The sequence below is a fragment of the Saxophila tyrrhenica genome (genome assembly GCF_035928015.1).
Source record: "Saxophila tyrrhenica strain CCFEE 5935 chromosome Unknown scaffold_11, whole genome shotgun sequence".
Taxonomy (NCBI): domain Eukaryota; kingdom Fungi; phylum Ascomycota; class Dothideomycetes; order Mycosphaerellales; family Extremaceae; genus Saxophila; species Saxophila tyrrhenica.
The window spans coordinates 361,009-376,448 of record NW_027041743.1 but is presented as its reverse complement, the minus strand read 5'-3'; the positions used below and the strand labels follow the sequence as shown (position 1 = coordinate 376,448).

The 15,440-nt window shown below is 56.7% G+C and overlaps 5 protein-coding genes across 5 annotated transcripts; 4 read left to right on the top strand and 1 right to left on the bottom strand.

The window, feature by feature from the left end:
- Window positions 1-550: 550 nt before the first annotated feature.
- Window positions 551-2,633, bottom strand: LTR77_007192 (uncharacterized protein; the record flags this gene model as incomplete). Its single annotated transcript, XM_064804429.1, has 2 exons — window positions 551-1,729; window positions 1,779-2,633. The coding sequence occupies 2 exons, from the start codon at window positions 2,631-2,633 to the stop codon at window positions 551-553; spliced, it is 2,034 nt and encodes a 677-aa protein (XP_064657199.1).
- A 2,579-nt stretch (window positions 2,634-5,212) lies between these two features.
- On the top strand, window positions 5,213-7,370 carry CLB4 (B-type cyclin; the record flags this gene model as incomplete). Its single annotated transcript, XM_064804428.1, has 3 exons — window positions 5,213-5,224; window positions 5,407-5,871; window positions 5,919-7,370. 3 exons carry the CDS (start codon window positions 5,213-5,215, stop codon window positions 7,368-7,370), a joined length of 1,929 nt encoding a protein of 642 aa, XP_064657198.1.
- Window positions 7,371-8,507: 1,137 nt separating this feature from the next.
- On the top strand, window positions 8,508-9,435 carry LTR77_007190 (uncharacterized protein; the record flags this gene model as incomplete). Its single annotated transcript, XM_064804427.1, has 3 exons — window positions 8,508-9,140; window positions 9,197-9,341; window positions 9,398-9,435. 3 exons carry the CDS (start codon window positions 8,508-8,510, stop codon window positions 9,433-9,435), a joined length of 816 nt encoding a protein of 271 aa, XP_064657197.1.
- Window positions 9,436-10,231: 796 nt separating this feature from the next.
- Window positions 10,232-12,079, top strand: LTR77_007189 (uncharacterized protein; the record flags this gene model as incomplete). Its single annotated transcript, XM_064804426.1, has 1 exon — window positions 10,232-12,079. The coding sequence occupies one exon, from the start codon at window positions 10,232-10,234 to the stop codon at window positions 12,077-12,079; it is 1,848 nt and encodes a 615-aa protein (XP_064657196.1).
- Window positions 12,080-12,677: 598 nt separating this feature from the next.
- Window positions 12,678-15,205, top strand: LTR77_007188 (uncharacterized protein; the record flags this gene model as incomplete). The annotated part of the gene is made up of 2 exons (XM_064804425.1): window positions 12,678-12,827; window positions 12,929-15,205. The coding sequence occupies 2 exons, from the start codon at window positions 12,678-12,680 to the stop codon at window positions 15,203-15,205; spliced, it is 2,427 nt and encodes an 808-aa protein (XP_064657195.1).
- Window positions 15,206-15,440: the final 235 nt, after the last annotated feature.

The following is a 15,440-nucleotide window of genomic DNA, read 5'->3' as shown; positions in this document are numbered from 1 at the left end:
ACGAACGCAGCGACCCCATCGCATCGCCACGTCATAGCAGTAGAAGCAACATCCCCCTCCGTGCAGAAAAACAATCACTCTTTTGCCAACCCCAAACGCCCGTGCCGCTCATGAATCTCCAATCCATCACAGCATTAGAAAGCGCTCCAGAGCCGCTGACAGATCCCCGACACCATCATCCCACCCGCCTGACAAGGACGACGGTGCGTCTGTGTCCTGATCCTTTCAAGCAGTCCGTCAAGCAGTTCCTGGCAAAAGTCCCAAGCGCCCCAGTGTCGTCCGTCAACGTAACGTAACGTAAAGTAACATAAGAGAATCATCAGTATCGTGTGCCAGGTGTCCGCCCCATTTCCTTTGAACCGTGCCCAACGCCGAAAACTTTCCATCCTTCCCAGTGTGGAGGCTCAGACATGCGCAGCCGCTGAAATCGATCGAGCTGGCCAGTCGCCTTTGAAACATGAGAAAGTCGTCCGCATGCGTTTGCTTCCTCGCAGCACACCACACCACAGCAGCATGCAGCATATCCAGCACACCACCCCAAACAGCCCTCCTACCTCTTCCTCTTCTTCTCCCCACCCTTATCCTTCGGCAGCGCGGGCGCAATAAAGTACCCATTCGCCGGCACACTCATCTGCGGGCTCGCCATCTCCTCCTCACCCCCAATATACCCTTCCTCGCCCTTCTTGACCGGAATCCCCATGTGTCTCCCGAACCTGCCCTTACGCTGTCCTTGATCATCCTCGCTAATACACCCTTCCAGCCCGATACCCGCGTCCTTGCAGCGCCCACACGGACGCTGGCGGTCACAGCCCTTCTTGCTCTTGCGGCAGCGGTTGCAGCGCGGCTTGGAGGAGAGATCCTCTTCGTCTTCGCCGAGCTGGTTCTGGAAGTTGGTCGAGGCGATGGAGCCCTTGCGGGACCCGGCGGGGAGGGAGGAGGGCGACATTGGGACGGCGAATTGGCTGGTGGACTTGGACTTCGGCTTGATGAGGGAGTTGGCGCGGGGCTTGGAGCCTTTGTCGGTGTTGTAGGTGGATGGCATGCTGGCGCGAAACTTGCCGCCCTTGGACTTGGAAGCCTTGCTGCCGGCCTGGCTGTCGAAGGTGCCGTCGCGGCGGTCTTCGTACTCCTCGCCGCTGGTTGGGTCGCTGGGCAGGTCATTCATCAGGCGCTGCTTCTTGCGCTGCGGGCCGGGTTCATTGTGGTAGAATGGCGGCACGGCTGGGAGTCTCGACTGCTCTTCTTCCTCCTCTTCATCGTAATCTTCTTCGTCCGAGGACGCAGCGTCTGCCTTGCCGCTGAACGCATCGTCGACAGTTGAGGTAGATGTTCGGCCGTGAGAGAACGCCAGGAATGGGTCGCTCAAGCGTAGCAGACTCCTCGCAGCATCTTCGTCAGACTTGACGCTACCGATGGTGGGATCTGGGGTGGGCATGACGCCGCCGTTCGATCCACGAGGGTAGGATGTACCGGAGTAGCCGCGGAGTTGGCGGGGAGGCTGCTGTTGATACGTAGCGCCGTACCCGTTCTGGTAGCCGTTGCCTGGGTGCGGGAAGGCGCCGGCGTAGCCCTGAGGAGATTGGAGAGGTTGCTGGTACGAGAACGTCTGTTGGTTAGACGGGTATCCGTAGGGAGATGCGGCAGTGGGGCCTCCCACTTTACGCTGCGGCGAGATGGAGGGCAGCGAGTTGGTGGCAGGGACCTGCGGTGGCACGAACAGCGGCAGTTGCTGTGTTCTGTTAGCAAGGAGGATTTAAAAGGTGTTGATAAGTACTCACCGAGCTCTCGAACGCCCTCTTCCTGCGCCCACCCTCGACGATGTTCTCGACGCTGATCTCCGCCTTGACCTGCTCGGCCTTGGAACGACGAGAGGCGACAGAGCCTTCCCCATCGTCACCACTGCTGTATCCGTCCGCGGCGCCCATCATGCTGCTATCCTTGCTCTTGGTCCTCTTCGGGCGCTGTGGACCGCCAGGAGCGGAAGAAGCGCTGCGCTTGCCAATGTCGGACGTTGGAGACAGGCTACGAACACCCACCGACCGAGCACCGGACTTGGAGGGAGAGTGCGCCGAGGGCTGGAGGTACGAGCGTGCGGTCGGCTCGAACGCTGCACCCAGAGAGCGCTTGCTTGGCGATGCCGAGTCAACACCGCTCTCACTCTTGACTGGACTGTGCTGAGCGACAGTCCGCACAATAACGTTCATGTCATGGTGGAAGTTGTCGTAGGCTGGGATCATGCCCACCTGGTCTTCGGTCTCGAAGCTGACGCCGCATTCGTACAAGCCGTAGAAGTTCTTGACGGATGTGATGATCGATTCCGTGTTGTCGTTTTGCGAGATCATAACACGCATGGGCAGACGGGCCTGCAGACGAGGGTCGGTGCCGTCGACAAGTTGAAACACAACATGCTTTTGGCCCTTCTTGGCAGGCGACGCACGAGAATACCCAGTGCCGGCAGGAGGAGGCATGTTGTTGCTCCTCAGTGGGCGCTGCGGTGCTGGAGACTCGGTCTTGACAGCAGAGGCTTGATTCTGTGTGAAGGTGTTGTTGCGGATGGTGAAGTTCTGCTGGCTGTCATATGCCCCATCCGCAGCCTGGGCGCCGCCGTTGGACAGCATGCTCGAGACGTCCATATCGACGGTATATCGTTCTTTTCTGGATTGCACAGTATTCTACCTCCTGTGGGAGAGGTGCACAGCGAAGAAGGACTTGTTGTGAAGTGCGGTGTCGTCGGCGCTACCGGCGGCGCATTCGGAGCGGCTTGGCGAGGGAGGGGGTCGGCGACGGTGGGAACGTGGGCTGAGCGAGGAAGTTTGTTAGCCTGTGACCTTCTCGAGTCAAAGTACAGTCACGAAAGCAGGCTTTGGCAACGGCTGGTGGTACGGCAGTCCTGGTGGAAGGCAAGGAAACCGGTTGAGGCCGGTCCGAAGCCAGGGCAGTGAGGTGGTTGTATTGGGGCCAGTTGGAGGGAATAAGAAGAGTCTTGATGCTCACCCTGGATCGCCTGGTATCCGGGAAGACCGTCGATGGCCGTTTGATGTGGTTGATGACCTGTAGCCGGAGGAGCTCGTCGTCGCGGTACCTCACCGAGCGGCACAGAGGCGAAGGGCAGTCCAGGCGTTCTGTGGACTGGCAACGATCCAACAAGCGAGTCAGCAAGCGATGGCTGTGAACAACGATAGCATGGACACTCTCTGACACCGGAAAGAGGGTGGTGTTGGTGTGGTGGAGGAGTGGGAGGGCAAGGGAGGGTGGAGAAGGTGAAGCATGCAAAAGCGAAGTATGTCAGGCGAGAGCCAAAGCGCCAGAAGCCAACCGACCCGCCTCGATTCACAAGGTCGGCAGGACAATATCACACTCCCACACGATTCCCATGATAGTTTTGGGAAAGTCATATTGGGCGTTAATTGCTATAGTATGTACGTCGCATGTCTATGTGTTCGCAATCATAGAGTCCCTACCAATATCACTTGCCATAGCCGCCCTGCCAAACTCACTCACCAAAGCTCACCTCGATTCCAATGCGCAATGCCAAAGCCACTTGCCGGGCAAAGACTCGACACCACCAGCCATCAGCGCATGCAATGCTCCTCAACAGTGGATGCGAAGACCATGCAACCGCTGCATGCCCGCACTGCTCCAGGACAAAGCGCAAGCAAGAGATCGAGAAGCAGAGAGCACGCTCACGCTTGACGTCCCACTGTCCCAGGAAAGCAAGTCCATAACGAATGACCAATGATACGCTGCCAGACTCGCCGATCTATCCTTTCAGAGCCGCGCCGTCTGTCCTGCTCTGCCACTCTGGTGGATGCATGTAACACGAGCTCTGCTTGCGCTGACACTCTCAACGCTGAAAGGGAGAGTGTGGAAGGTGGTGCTGCTTGTTTGGTTAGTAGGGCAGTCCGTGTCCCCCACCGACAATCGCCGTGGATGGCACAGAGAGCGCCTTTTGTGTCACCAAGTAATATCATTGAATGCTTGCTGCGCTTTGCGGTATGCAAGGTCAGCCGAATGAATGTCAATATCAGCGTTTCAGGTACAGTCAGGAATCGCATGTTCTTGCTGCGGTTGATGAGGGATGGATACCGTGATGGAGCGCAATGAAGACCGGCGCATGTGGCGAGATAGAGCATGCGCGATTCAGACAAATGGCGTGCAGAGCGCATGCGATACCGCTGCAGCTAGCAGGCGCAAGCAGCGAGAGTCCTTTTGCGCCGACTGCGGCTGCAGTATATTATACCGATGGCTCACCTGCCTCGATCTGCTCGGGGGCTGCATGTCTTGTCGTGCATAAGTTTTTGAGGGGCTTTGCTGCGTTGCGGCTGGCCGAACCCGAGTCTTGCCGTGGCAGCGGGTTTCAGGATGCGACGGAACTCCATCAGCGATAGGCTGATTGCGCGTCGAAGGTCGTATTGCCAGCGCATAGCGTCGAAGTATGAGAAGCGATATAAAGTACCGGAGTCTCACGATCTAAGTGGTATTGGAGAGATGCTGGTGGTTTCTTGGGCAGAGTGAACGACCACGTGATGTCGTTCTTTAGCGTGTTGAGATGTGCTCGAGCGAGGCGAAAATGCGACAAGATGAGGAAGTCACCGTTACTGCTGTGGGAGCGCTGGGAGAGCGGTCAAAGTCGGCCGTGTGTAGTCGTAATGTATCGAGTTCATCTCTACAGACTTTGTAGCCCGCCGACAGGGAAGTTGTGTTGTCGAGTGAGCTGCACGCTCTTCCGATCGTGTTCTGGAACACGCGTTTGAGAAGGTGACGTCGGATCGTTCAACTGCTAGCGCCGTCGCACCGACCTGTGCGGGAAGGGCCGCTTTGCCGAGATTGTTTACTCTGGCAAGGGCGACAACATCTGCTTCGCGAGCTCAAGAAAGTTGGCAACGGCTGCACACCACTTCCACCCACCGCATCCCTTACCGCCAACAGCGCCAGCACAGCAGCGATACCACCGCGCCCAACGTGAGCGCGTGGACGGTCGACGACACCCGGGAATACTGCTTCGACGCGCAGTAAACAACGCTCCATGTGCCGCTGATCGCCAGCACTGCGAAGCGACCAAGCTTCATCCACCCAGCACAACATCCGCGCCGCCACGACCCCATCGCAGCGCCATCGCCGCACCATCGTCAACACGCTGTCGGTAGTCTCACAGTCAATCAAGACCGACCACTGCCGTCGTCGCCTCACGAAAAAGTGAAGGCCAAGCAACATGGACGCAAAGGTAAGCTGCCCTGCACCCCCGGCAGCAATTTTCGTCTGGTTCGGAGGGCACGAGAATGTATCATCATGAGCATGCTTGTCATACCACACCTCCAGCCTCCGACGTCGCTGCCTGATAACCTCACTCCGTCTTGCTGCGGTTTTGCTGGTTGACCTCTGACACGAATGCTGACACTTCAATAGCCGCAACGACCACGACTGCGGGTGCATGATGAGAACATGCCACCACCTGCGATACCCGGCGCGGGTATGCCTGGCAAGTCGCTTCATCAGCGGACCAAGTCAACACCCGCCCTCTCCAGCTTGGTGCAGGCTGCTGCCATCAAAGCCACACAGAAGAAGATCCTCGGTGAAGTCAGCGCGAATTCAAGAGTCATACAGCCAGCAAAGGACGATTCAGAAGTTGGCAAAGCATCACCCGGCAAACTGGCTAGTCAGGAGACCCTCAAGCCGACCGTGAACTCATCATTCAATCGCCCTGCTACCCGACCCCTGGCTCCGAAGACTACAACCGCAGCAAGCCTCACCTCGACCGCCGCAGCCACGACTGCTATGTCCAAGATCGCGACCTGTATGCAATCGACTCAGCAAGAGATTGAGCCTGTGAAAAAGGTTGCAGCTAAGAAGAGCATGAAGGTGCTGAAGGACGTACAACCCACGCAACAACAACAACAACAACACAACAACAACAACAGCCACCAGCACAGCCGAGTAGGGTGGACAGCGCGGCTCCACTGAACCAGACAGCCGCACCAGTGACACAAGCACCGCCGCCGCAAGCCGCGCCCTCGCAGCCAGTAGTTGAGAAGCCCGTCCTCGTTGCGCAGCCAGTACGGCGACAGGAAGTGCACAAGACAGAGAGCGTGCCACTAAAGGACGAGCCAGCTGCGCGCCCGATGGCCAAATCCGGCCCGGCACCTCTGGAGGCTCTTCCACCTGGCTTCACTTCTGAAGCGGAATACCTGAGCTACTTGGATTTCCATGCTGCGCAGTACCAGCTTCAGCAACAGAATCTCAACGCTGGATCAGTTGCCAACCCAGCACCCTACCTCGCCAACGCGCAGCCCCCGCCTGAGCAGTACTACGAGGCAGACGAAGAGGAGTACGGATATGACGACGGCTATACTACCGCCAGGTCGTTCGGACTGCAAGGCGAGAGCACGGGCGGTGTCACCACCGTCCTCGCGCCAAAGCTCACGGACAGGGTCAAGGAGGAGATCCAGGCCGCAAGAGAGTTTGTGGAAGCAACAAGACCAGCTGAGGACATCGAAGACGAGCAATGGGATACGTCGATGGTGGCTGAATATGGAGAGGAAATCTTCGGCTACATGCACGAGCTCGAGGACCGCATGGCTCCTAACCCGCGGTACATGGAACAGCAAACTGAGATCCAGTGGTCCATGAGAGCGGTTTTGATGGACTGGGTCATTCAGGTCCACCAACGCTTCAACCTGCTGCCGGAGACTCTGTTCCTCACCGTCAACTACATCGACCGCTTCTTGTCGTGCAAGATAGTCTCGCTCGGCAAGCTGCAACTCGTCGGCGCTACAGCGATCTTTGTCGCGGCCAAGTACGAAGAAGTGCAGTGCCCGACGATCGCCGAGATCATCTACATGGTTGACGGAGGCTATTCATCGGACGAGCTGCTCAAGGCGGAGCGTTTCATGCTCAGCATGCTGCAGTTCGAGCTGGGTTGGCCAGGCCCAATGAGCTTCTTGCGACGCATTAGCAAGGCAGACGACTACGACCTGGAGACAAGGACACTGGCCAAGTACTTCCTCGAAGTCACCATCATGGATGAGCGCTTCGTCGGCTGCACACCAAGCTTCCTCGCTGCTGGCGCACACTGCATGGCTAGACTCATGATTCACGGCGACGAGTGGAGCCAGGCACATGTCTACTACTCCAACTACACCTGGTCGCAGCTGCGCCAGCTCCTAGCAGCCATCCTCGAGTGCTGCGAAGACCCGCACAAGCACCACTCGGCGGTCTACGACAAGTACACCGACAAGCGGTATAAGCGCTCCTCGCTCTTCGTCGCTGGCAAGCTCGCAGCAGGCTTCCGGTTGCCGCTCGACAACCCAGCACCACTGCCACCAACTCCTCTCAGCGCCAGTATGAGTGTCATGAGCGGATTCATGCGATAGTCGGCTTTCTCTGCTGGCTCTCTATGACTGGCTTGCACACACTCTCCCATCACACCCTCGCCTGTTCGGCATAACGACCAGTTGCAGCAGACTCTGCGTTGGACCGTGTTTCCACCATCGGGCGCGCCTCGCTACCGCCATCACGATTGGAGCACTCCCCCAGCACGTCGAATGTACAACACTCACTTGTCCAGCATCGACAGTCCTTGGTGGAATGGGCTCACCACTTGCACGATCGAAACGACATCTTATGATAACACGAAGCTGCCTTCTCTTAATCATACCCGGACCCGACTTGCCGATTCTCACTGGGCACGGCGTTCACTCTTACTGCATTCTTTATCCTTTTCGTAATGGGCGGAGCGAGGAGATCGGAGCATGTGTGTGGAGTTTGGGGGGTTTCTCGGGGCTGGAGCATTGAGAGGTGCATGGGTTTCTTGTTGTCAGTATGAGGTTCTGCTACCGAGGAGTACATCCAATGGCTACGGCGGGGTTATGGTAGCAGTGTTATAGAGGCACTGCGAAGAAAGATGCATTTTCAAAACACTTCGACTTTCACTTCACTATCTCTTGGGCTTGAAGCTAGATCGGGCTGGTCCAGATGCCGACCCCGAACCACTTCTCAACCTCACTTTCGCCCCACTCCACCCGCAGCGACCTCGCGCGTTTCGCTGTCCGAAGCAGTTCAATGGCCGTACCTGCAGCTAGCACAAACTCATCCGAACACGACGAGTGGCCCCGAGTCGTGCCAGACGCATTCGATGACCCGGTGGAAATCGTGCAGCTGCTTCGTCCGCCGCGACACACCGAGCGGCTCCCCCACTTTGTCCTGCAATCAGCTCCGTCAGTGGGAGGTGAGGCTGGGAGCAAAAATAACCCATTCGGGATGTTCAATGTAGGCACAGCTCGAGCTAAGAGTCGTCGTCGATATTCGGGTCTGTGGTGGGAATTTCTTGCCTTACTCTACACCGCCCCTCATCCAGTCTTCTTTCCTTCTTTCATATCGACTCCATTACTCTAGGCAAGAAACAAACACACCTCTTGTACTTTCTTATAAACACCAGTAAGTCCCTCCACATGCGAGGCCAACAAGCCCTCCGCGACACTAAAGCCCTCCGCCAGACCGATACCACCACCATGTCTCAACAACCCGTCCTCGTCCAGACCGCCTCGCTGCACAACAAAGTCGCCCTCATCACCGGCGCCTCGCGCGGCATCGGCAAGGGCTGCGCCCTCGAGCTCGCCCGCCGCGGCTGCTCCATCGTCGTCAACTACGCCAACAGTAAAGCCGGCGCCGACGAGGTGGTCAAGGAGATCGAAGGACTCGGAACCGGCGCCAAGGCTGTCTCGATCCAAGCCGATGTGAGCAAAGTCGCGGAGATCGAGCGTCTATTCCAGGAGTCGAAGAAGGCTTTTGGCAAGGTGAACATTGTGATGAGCAACAGCGGCACCGAGAGCTGGGATAAGACGGAGGATATTACCGAGGAGAAGTTTGACCATGTGTTCAACTTGAACGCGCGGGCGCAGTTTTTCGTCGGCCAGGCGGCGTGGAAGCATTTGGAGAATGATGGGCGGTTGATCTTGATGAGCTCGATTGCCGCGGGGCTGTTGGGTGTGAAGGACCACAGCTTGTACAATGCGTCGAAGATGGCCGTCATTGGCATGATCAAGGCTTTTGCGACGGACTTTGGCGCGAGGGGGATTACTGTCAATGGCGTCGCGCCCGGTGGGATTAAGAGTGACATGTTCACGCAGAATGCGTGGCACTACGTGAGTCTAAATCGCATGTTTCCTGGCTCTGGCGGCTTGCTAACATTGTGTGACAGATCCCCGGTGGCACTCCAGAGTGGCCAGCGGACAAGATCGAGAAGCTGATGGCTGAGCACTGCCCGCTCAAGCGCTGCGCTGTCCCAGAGGACGTCGCTCGTGTGGTGGCTTTCCTCGCTTCTGGCGACGGCAGCTGGGTCAACGGTAAGATTTCCATTTACACAACATTGAGGTTCGACAGTCGCTAACGTGTTTATCAGGCCAAGTCATCACCATCTCTGGCGGATCCTCGCAGTAAATGTTCAGCTGGATAGGCGTGGAAGGAGCAAGGATGGCATTGGGAAGGAAAACGGAAGGATGACGAGCACAAAAGACATAGAATGAGGTAGATTATGGCAGTGTATGTGATGAACCAGGAATACAACACTCAAGGATGGATGTTTCTGTCTGTTGGTAGCCTGGTCACGTGTAAGCTTAATCAGCGCTTTGAGCGTGCCGTGAGCCTGAATCCTGACACATGTGTAGCTTAGCCCTGGGCTGTGCCTCCCCTCGGACTGCAATGGATTTAGAACAGGATCAACTTTAATTGAGATCTCGATAGATATCAACTCTTCCTTTCCCTTTCAGTCTCTTTCGTTCTTCTCGAGAAGTGAAACCATAAAATGGCGGAAGAACAACAACCTCAGTCCATCGCGGACAGGATCGCGAGCTTGAAATTGAACCAGGTCGGAAAGACGCCCTCATCTCCGCCACCGACCTATAATCAAGCAACGAGTAACACGAATGCGACTGGGAGGCCTAGGCCTCCTCCGCCACCGAGGCCAACAGTGCCCGCGAGACCCACCGCACATGGGAGAGCCAACTCGTCGAACGTTCCACCAACGGACGACCATGCCCCGGTCTCCAATCATGGTATCAACAATTTACCAGAGAGTAGTCCACCAAGTGCTAATGCCAATGGAATGGATGGCATCTCAAGGCCTGCCCTGCCACCGAGAACGTCCACTCAGTCTTCGCAAGATTCAGCACTGCCATCCAGACGGCCTTCAGAATCCCCGGCTCTGCCAGCGAGACAGCCCTCACTCGCTCCTTCAATGAGCAGCAGGAGACCATCAGACTTCTCACTGAACCGCAAAGCTTCAAACGAGTCTGTCAGCTCGATCGCCACAGCACGATCAGGAACCTCCGCCATCTCCAACGGCACCTCAGTCACATCTGGCCAATCTGACCGATACGCCATCAGAGCGCCAAGTTTCGACCCTTGCGCTCTCCCTGCTCTGCCGCCGAAGCGGACGCAAGAAGACAAGGATGCTTCGTACAAAAAGTACAATAAAGCTGCGGCTACCACGGCCAGATTTCAGCAACTCAAGTCGACGAAGTCGAGTCCTAATGTCCAGCAGAAGCAGACGGGGACTACGCCTCCGCCTCCGGCGAGACAGATGAGTGTCTTGCCTGCGCCTGGTCTGCCTTCACGGACGCCACCTCAGACGTCTGTGGTGCAGGAGGAGAGGCCTGCTCAGCCTGTGCCGCCTCTGCCGAGGCAGCTGAGTGGGTTGTCTGCTCCGAGTCTGCCTACACGCACGCCATCTCAGACGTCTTCAGCGCAGGAACAGACGCCGGCACAGCCCATACCGCCTCCGCGGCCGCAGAGGCAGATGGTTGAGCCGCCCCCAAGGAAGTCGGCACTGTCGTTTGGGATGAATCAAGGTGCAGCTGCCAATCCTCCGGTCCCTGCTGCAAGCCCAAACTCGGTAGCAAATGCTCAAGAGATAGCAGGGCCGCCGCCTATACCTGCATCCTCGAAGCCTGACTTGGCTGCACTCCAAGCTTCGAAGCCGAAGATGAATGGCAATGCTGCTTCGACTGCTGCGCCTACAGGAGGCTCATGCCTTCTATGTCGAGACTTCTCAGCACCAGATGCCCACGCCGAACGCTTCCCGCGGCAGTCGATACCATCTCAAGACATAGGCTGGCTCGCTCAACAACTCACTGCTCCTTTCCCATCGCTCACAGACAAAGCTCGTGCGCTCTTCACCTGGCTCCATCACAATGTCGAATACGATACCGTCGCCTTTTTCAACCACAACGTCAAACCGTCAACACCGCAATCAACCCTATCTTCAGGACTCGCAGTCTGCGAAGGCTACGCCGGCCTGTTCGCCGCGCTGGCAGTGAAGGTCGGCCTCGAAGCCGTCGTCGTAGGCGGCCATGGCAAAGGCTACGGCTATTCCAGACTCCAGCCCGGACAGCCGCTGCCAACTTATAGCGCCGGTCACGCCTGGAACGCCGTTAAAATCGACGGCGGGCAATGGAAGCTCATCGACTGCTGTTGGGGCGCTGGAAATGTCAATGGCAAGAACCAACCTTATCAGAAACACTTCTCGCCTGAGCGCTTCACGCAGTCGAACGAGGATTTCGGGCTTGACCACTTCCCTGGCGACAACAGCAAACAGTTCCGCAATGATGGAAGAGTGGTGTCTTGGGAAGAATACATCACCGCCAACAAAGCCGGCTGCGGCGCCGACTTCTTCTCCGGCTACGTCTCAAGCGAAGGTCTCACATCGAAGAGTTTCCAGCCCGTCGCGAACCCCATCGTCCACTCCCAGCTACCTGGACCGACCATCCGCTTCTCATTCCAAAAGAAGTGCCCCCACTGGGATCCCGTGCGTTGCGGCAAGGGACCGTATTATCTCTACATCCTCGCGCTCGACGGGCTGGAGAAGACAGGCAGGAATCACGTGCCCTTTGAGACGAACGGGGAGGTCTGGTGGTGCGATGTCCCGGTTGCGGATCTGGGAGCAGCGGGTGGGAAGGCAGCGATTTTCGCGGTGACGAATTTCGATGGACAGGATGGGAGGGGGTTGACGATACAACGGTATAGGGAGAGGAAGGGACGGTGTGGGTTTCAGTTTGGGGGGGTTTGTAAGTGGGAGATTGCATAGAGTGGTGCTGTATATTGAAGGGAGCGCATGATGATACCCACAGAGGCATAGTGCAGTACAGTGCATGGTTGAGTTTTGGTTTTGGGCCATCTTGAATTCGTTGGCTATCGCAGTGATACGGATGAAGTTCTAGTGAAATGGTTCTCCGCACTCAAGACTGCTGTGCCTGCTTGTCAGACGTCGCTTCTTGGCGACGCTTGAGTAGCGACGTCTAACGCTTTCGCTTCAGTCAATAGCTTTGAAGCGCATCTGCCGTTCCACTCCTATGGCTGGTCGATCTGCGGCATGTCTGTGATGCGCCGTTGGTTGGTGGTGTGCCGTCAAGTGTTTTCCGGTCATTGCTGTGGCGATATCAAGACCACCGAGTCTCCTGATATTATGTCAACGTCGATTCAGTGTCTTTCTGCCCGCAGCGACTGACCTCTCACAAACAGCATCTCGCTCTGCTTCTTCACCGTCCGCACGTTCTCCTCGTCATTGTCTTCATCCTCGTCCACCACGTAGACTGTCTCTTCTACTTCGCCGAGCACCAAGTTGCAGTGGGAGTCGTATGCCTGCCATCATACTCGTCAGCTCCAACTGCGCCATCCACCGCTGCATGGAAACATACATGCAATCTCCCCTTCAGTTCGCGGTCACCTCTAAGCTTCACGAAGACGACTTCGTTGAGAGAAAGCCGGACCAGGTCGAGAGGCTCATTCACCGGGTTGGCGCCGACTTCCTCCTCTTCAGCCATCGATCATTGACGGTGTGTTTGTGAATATAACTGTCTTCGTGAGGTTTCAAGTAGAACTGCAGTCAATGCCAAGGCTCACCCCCGAGCAAACTCCGCAGTTGTGAGAATGGAAGGAGAGCAAGTCGACGACAGGACTTCATCGCTCCAAGCACTATGGTGTTATGACCTCTCTTTTACTACGGTTCGGTACACAGCTTGAGGCTCGCCTAGGCTCACAGACGCTATGGAACTCCGGCAAGCGCAAGAGAGGCGACCGGGTGTGCGCCGATTGCAGGAGAAGGGGAGCGATGAAGCAGAGAAGGGCGTACAGCGATGACAGTGTCAGTGTTGGTGCGGCCGGATACAATCCCTTTGAACCTCGAAACACCGAAGACGCGAACCATTCAGAGCGAAGGAGTTTCCAGCGCGTGTCACGTCCCGAGATGGGCAGACCGAGGAGAAGCGGTTGGGGCTTGACAGCAGACGAAGCTCCGAGCCAGCATGAAGATGCCGCGAAAGAACTTACGAGCGAAGTCATCGAGCAGCAGCAGACGGATATCTGGGAGCAGTTCGAACAGGCGGGGGACGAAACCAGCGCAGACATCGAGACATGGGAGGATGCAGCGAGAGTGATGCCACGCTCGGATTATCGATCACAACATGAAGTTGAGCTGGATTTCGACTATCGCGAGAACTTGCCTCCAGCTCTGCGAGAGAGGAACTCTGACATGGTCGCGCGTTGCCTGGTGGTCGCGGAGCGCAATAACGATCTCGACTTCATCCGCTCTTTGTCGGCATCGACTTTCTCGCAATGCATTGAGCTGCTACAACCTTGCCACATGACGGAGCAACTGGCTTCTGCACACTTGGAGATCAGCGGGGCTATGGCCAATATGATGGGCATTTCGTCGATGCGGCGGGTGGCATGGGAACATTCTCGGATGCTGGAAGTGCTTTTGGCTGTACGGCGCTCGGCCGATCTTAAACTCTCTGCGGACGACTACCGGATGTTACTGCAAGCAGCGAAAGATTTAGGCCACCGAAACATGGCCGTCCGGCTGTGGACGCGCATGCGGGAGCAAGGTGTGGCACCCGATATTGCATGCTACAACCACTACATGGGTGCAACTGTTTTGAACGGAATGTTCAATCCGGCTGTTCGACACAGCATGCGTGTCACTGCATTCCACATGCTTGCGAGGCGTACGGCCAACCTGGGCAAATCGTTTGCCAACTATCGACTGGGGCCGGGGGGGCTGAAGAAAGAGATTCTGCGAGCATTCGGGGAGATGTTGCAGGGAGGTATCATTGCAGATGAAGAGAGCTTTCGGCTTGTGATTATGGCAGCCGCTCGTGAGGGCGACACCGACATGGTTAAAAGTGTGCTCAAGAAGGTGTGGAACGTCGACGTCGACGCATTGTTCATTGGAAGAGATGGAGGTGCCGCCCCAGAGCCCAAGAAGTTGGAACCATCCTCGCCTCTTTACCCATCCCCAAAACTGCTCTTCGCGATCGCTCATGCGTTCGGCATCAACAACAACGTTCCGGCTGCACTTCGTACCGTTGACTTTGTTGCTCGACACTTCAACGTTCCTATCGATTTGCAGACGTGGGCTCAGCTCTTCGAATGGACGTTTGTCCTTGCAATGCCCCGCACAGGCGCCCAGGCGCGTCGTGATAACGAACAGAACACGGCTGAACGGGCTGGCAAACTCCCTTTACAGAGCGTGCTGTCGCTATGGGACACCATGACTAGCGCTCCCTACAATGTCAAGCCCACGATGGGTATGTACAACTACTTGATTCGAAACCTGGAGCGACGCGATATGTTGGATGAATTGGTCAACAAGATGCACAATGGTCGCCAGCTCTACCGGGAACATCGGCGTGAGGAAAGGAAGGCGTGGCGATCACTCAAGCAGGCGGTTATGCCCTTATTGAATCCACGCCTCGGTGAGCAACGCCCGGCCCCACCGATGTCAGTTCTACAGTCTCTCCGCCGGAACTGGGAGCACCAAGCCCTCGTCAGGCTGCGCAACATATTTTGGCTCAAGCGCTGGCTCCGACTGTTCCTTTGGCAGTCCTCCCGTCGAGTTCGTATCGATGACAGCGGTGACTGGATCCTGAGGCATCTCCCTAGTATCCTCTGGCATTGGCGTGGCTACGCACAGAATGTGGTGAGCTACGAGACGTCCGACGGTTTTGTCGAGATTCGATTTCGAACGGAAGCAGAGATCGAAAGAGGTCGGGAGGCCACGAAGGAGAAACGTGCGCGGCAGGCGAAGGTGCTGGATCTGGTGCCGCTGGACCATGGTGAGTGGTGGGTCCGCAAACGGAACACGCGAGATAGGGAGGAAGAGGTGCGGCGTGAGCCGAGGGAAGGAGAATTCGAGGCCTGGGATCGGCCCTGAATGCTGTGTAAATATTGTCACTTACAAACTCGACGGTCGCAGCAACGCGATCGAGTGTATCTATCACAGGCGGGGTACAACTCCAGCTTCTTCAGCACTGGGTCTGGCTTCAGCTGAACTACCCGTGCTATACACCGCCTTGTACACGCGTACAAGGGCTAGAGTGAAATATCTGGAAGACAGTCTATTAGGTCTGCCGGATGAAGTCACCGCCACTAGCTCGTACGTCAACTGA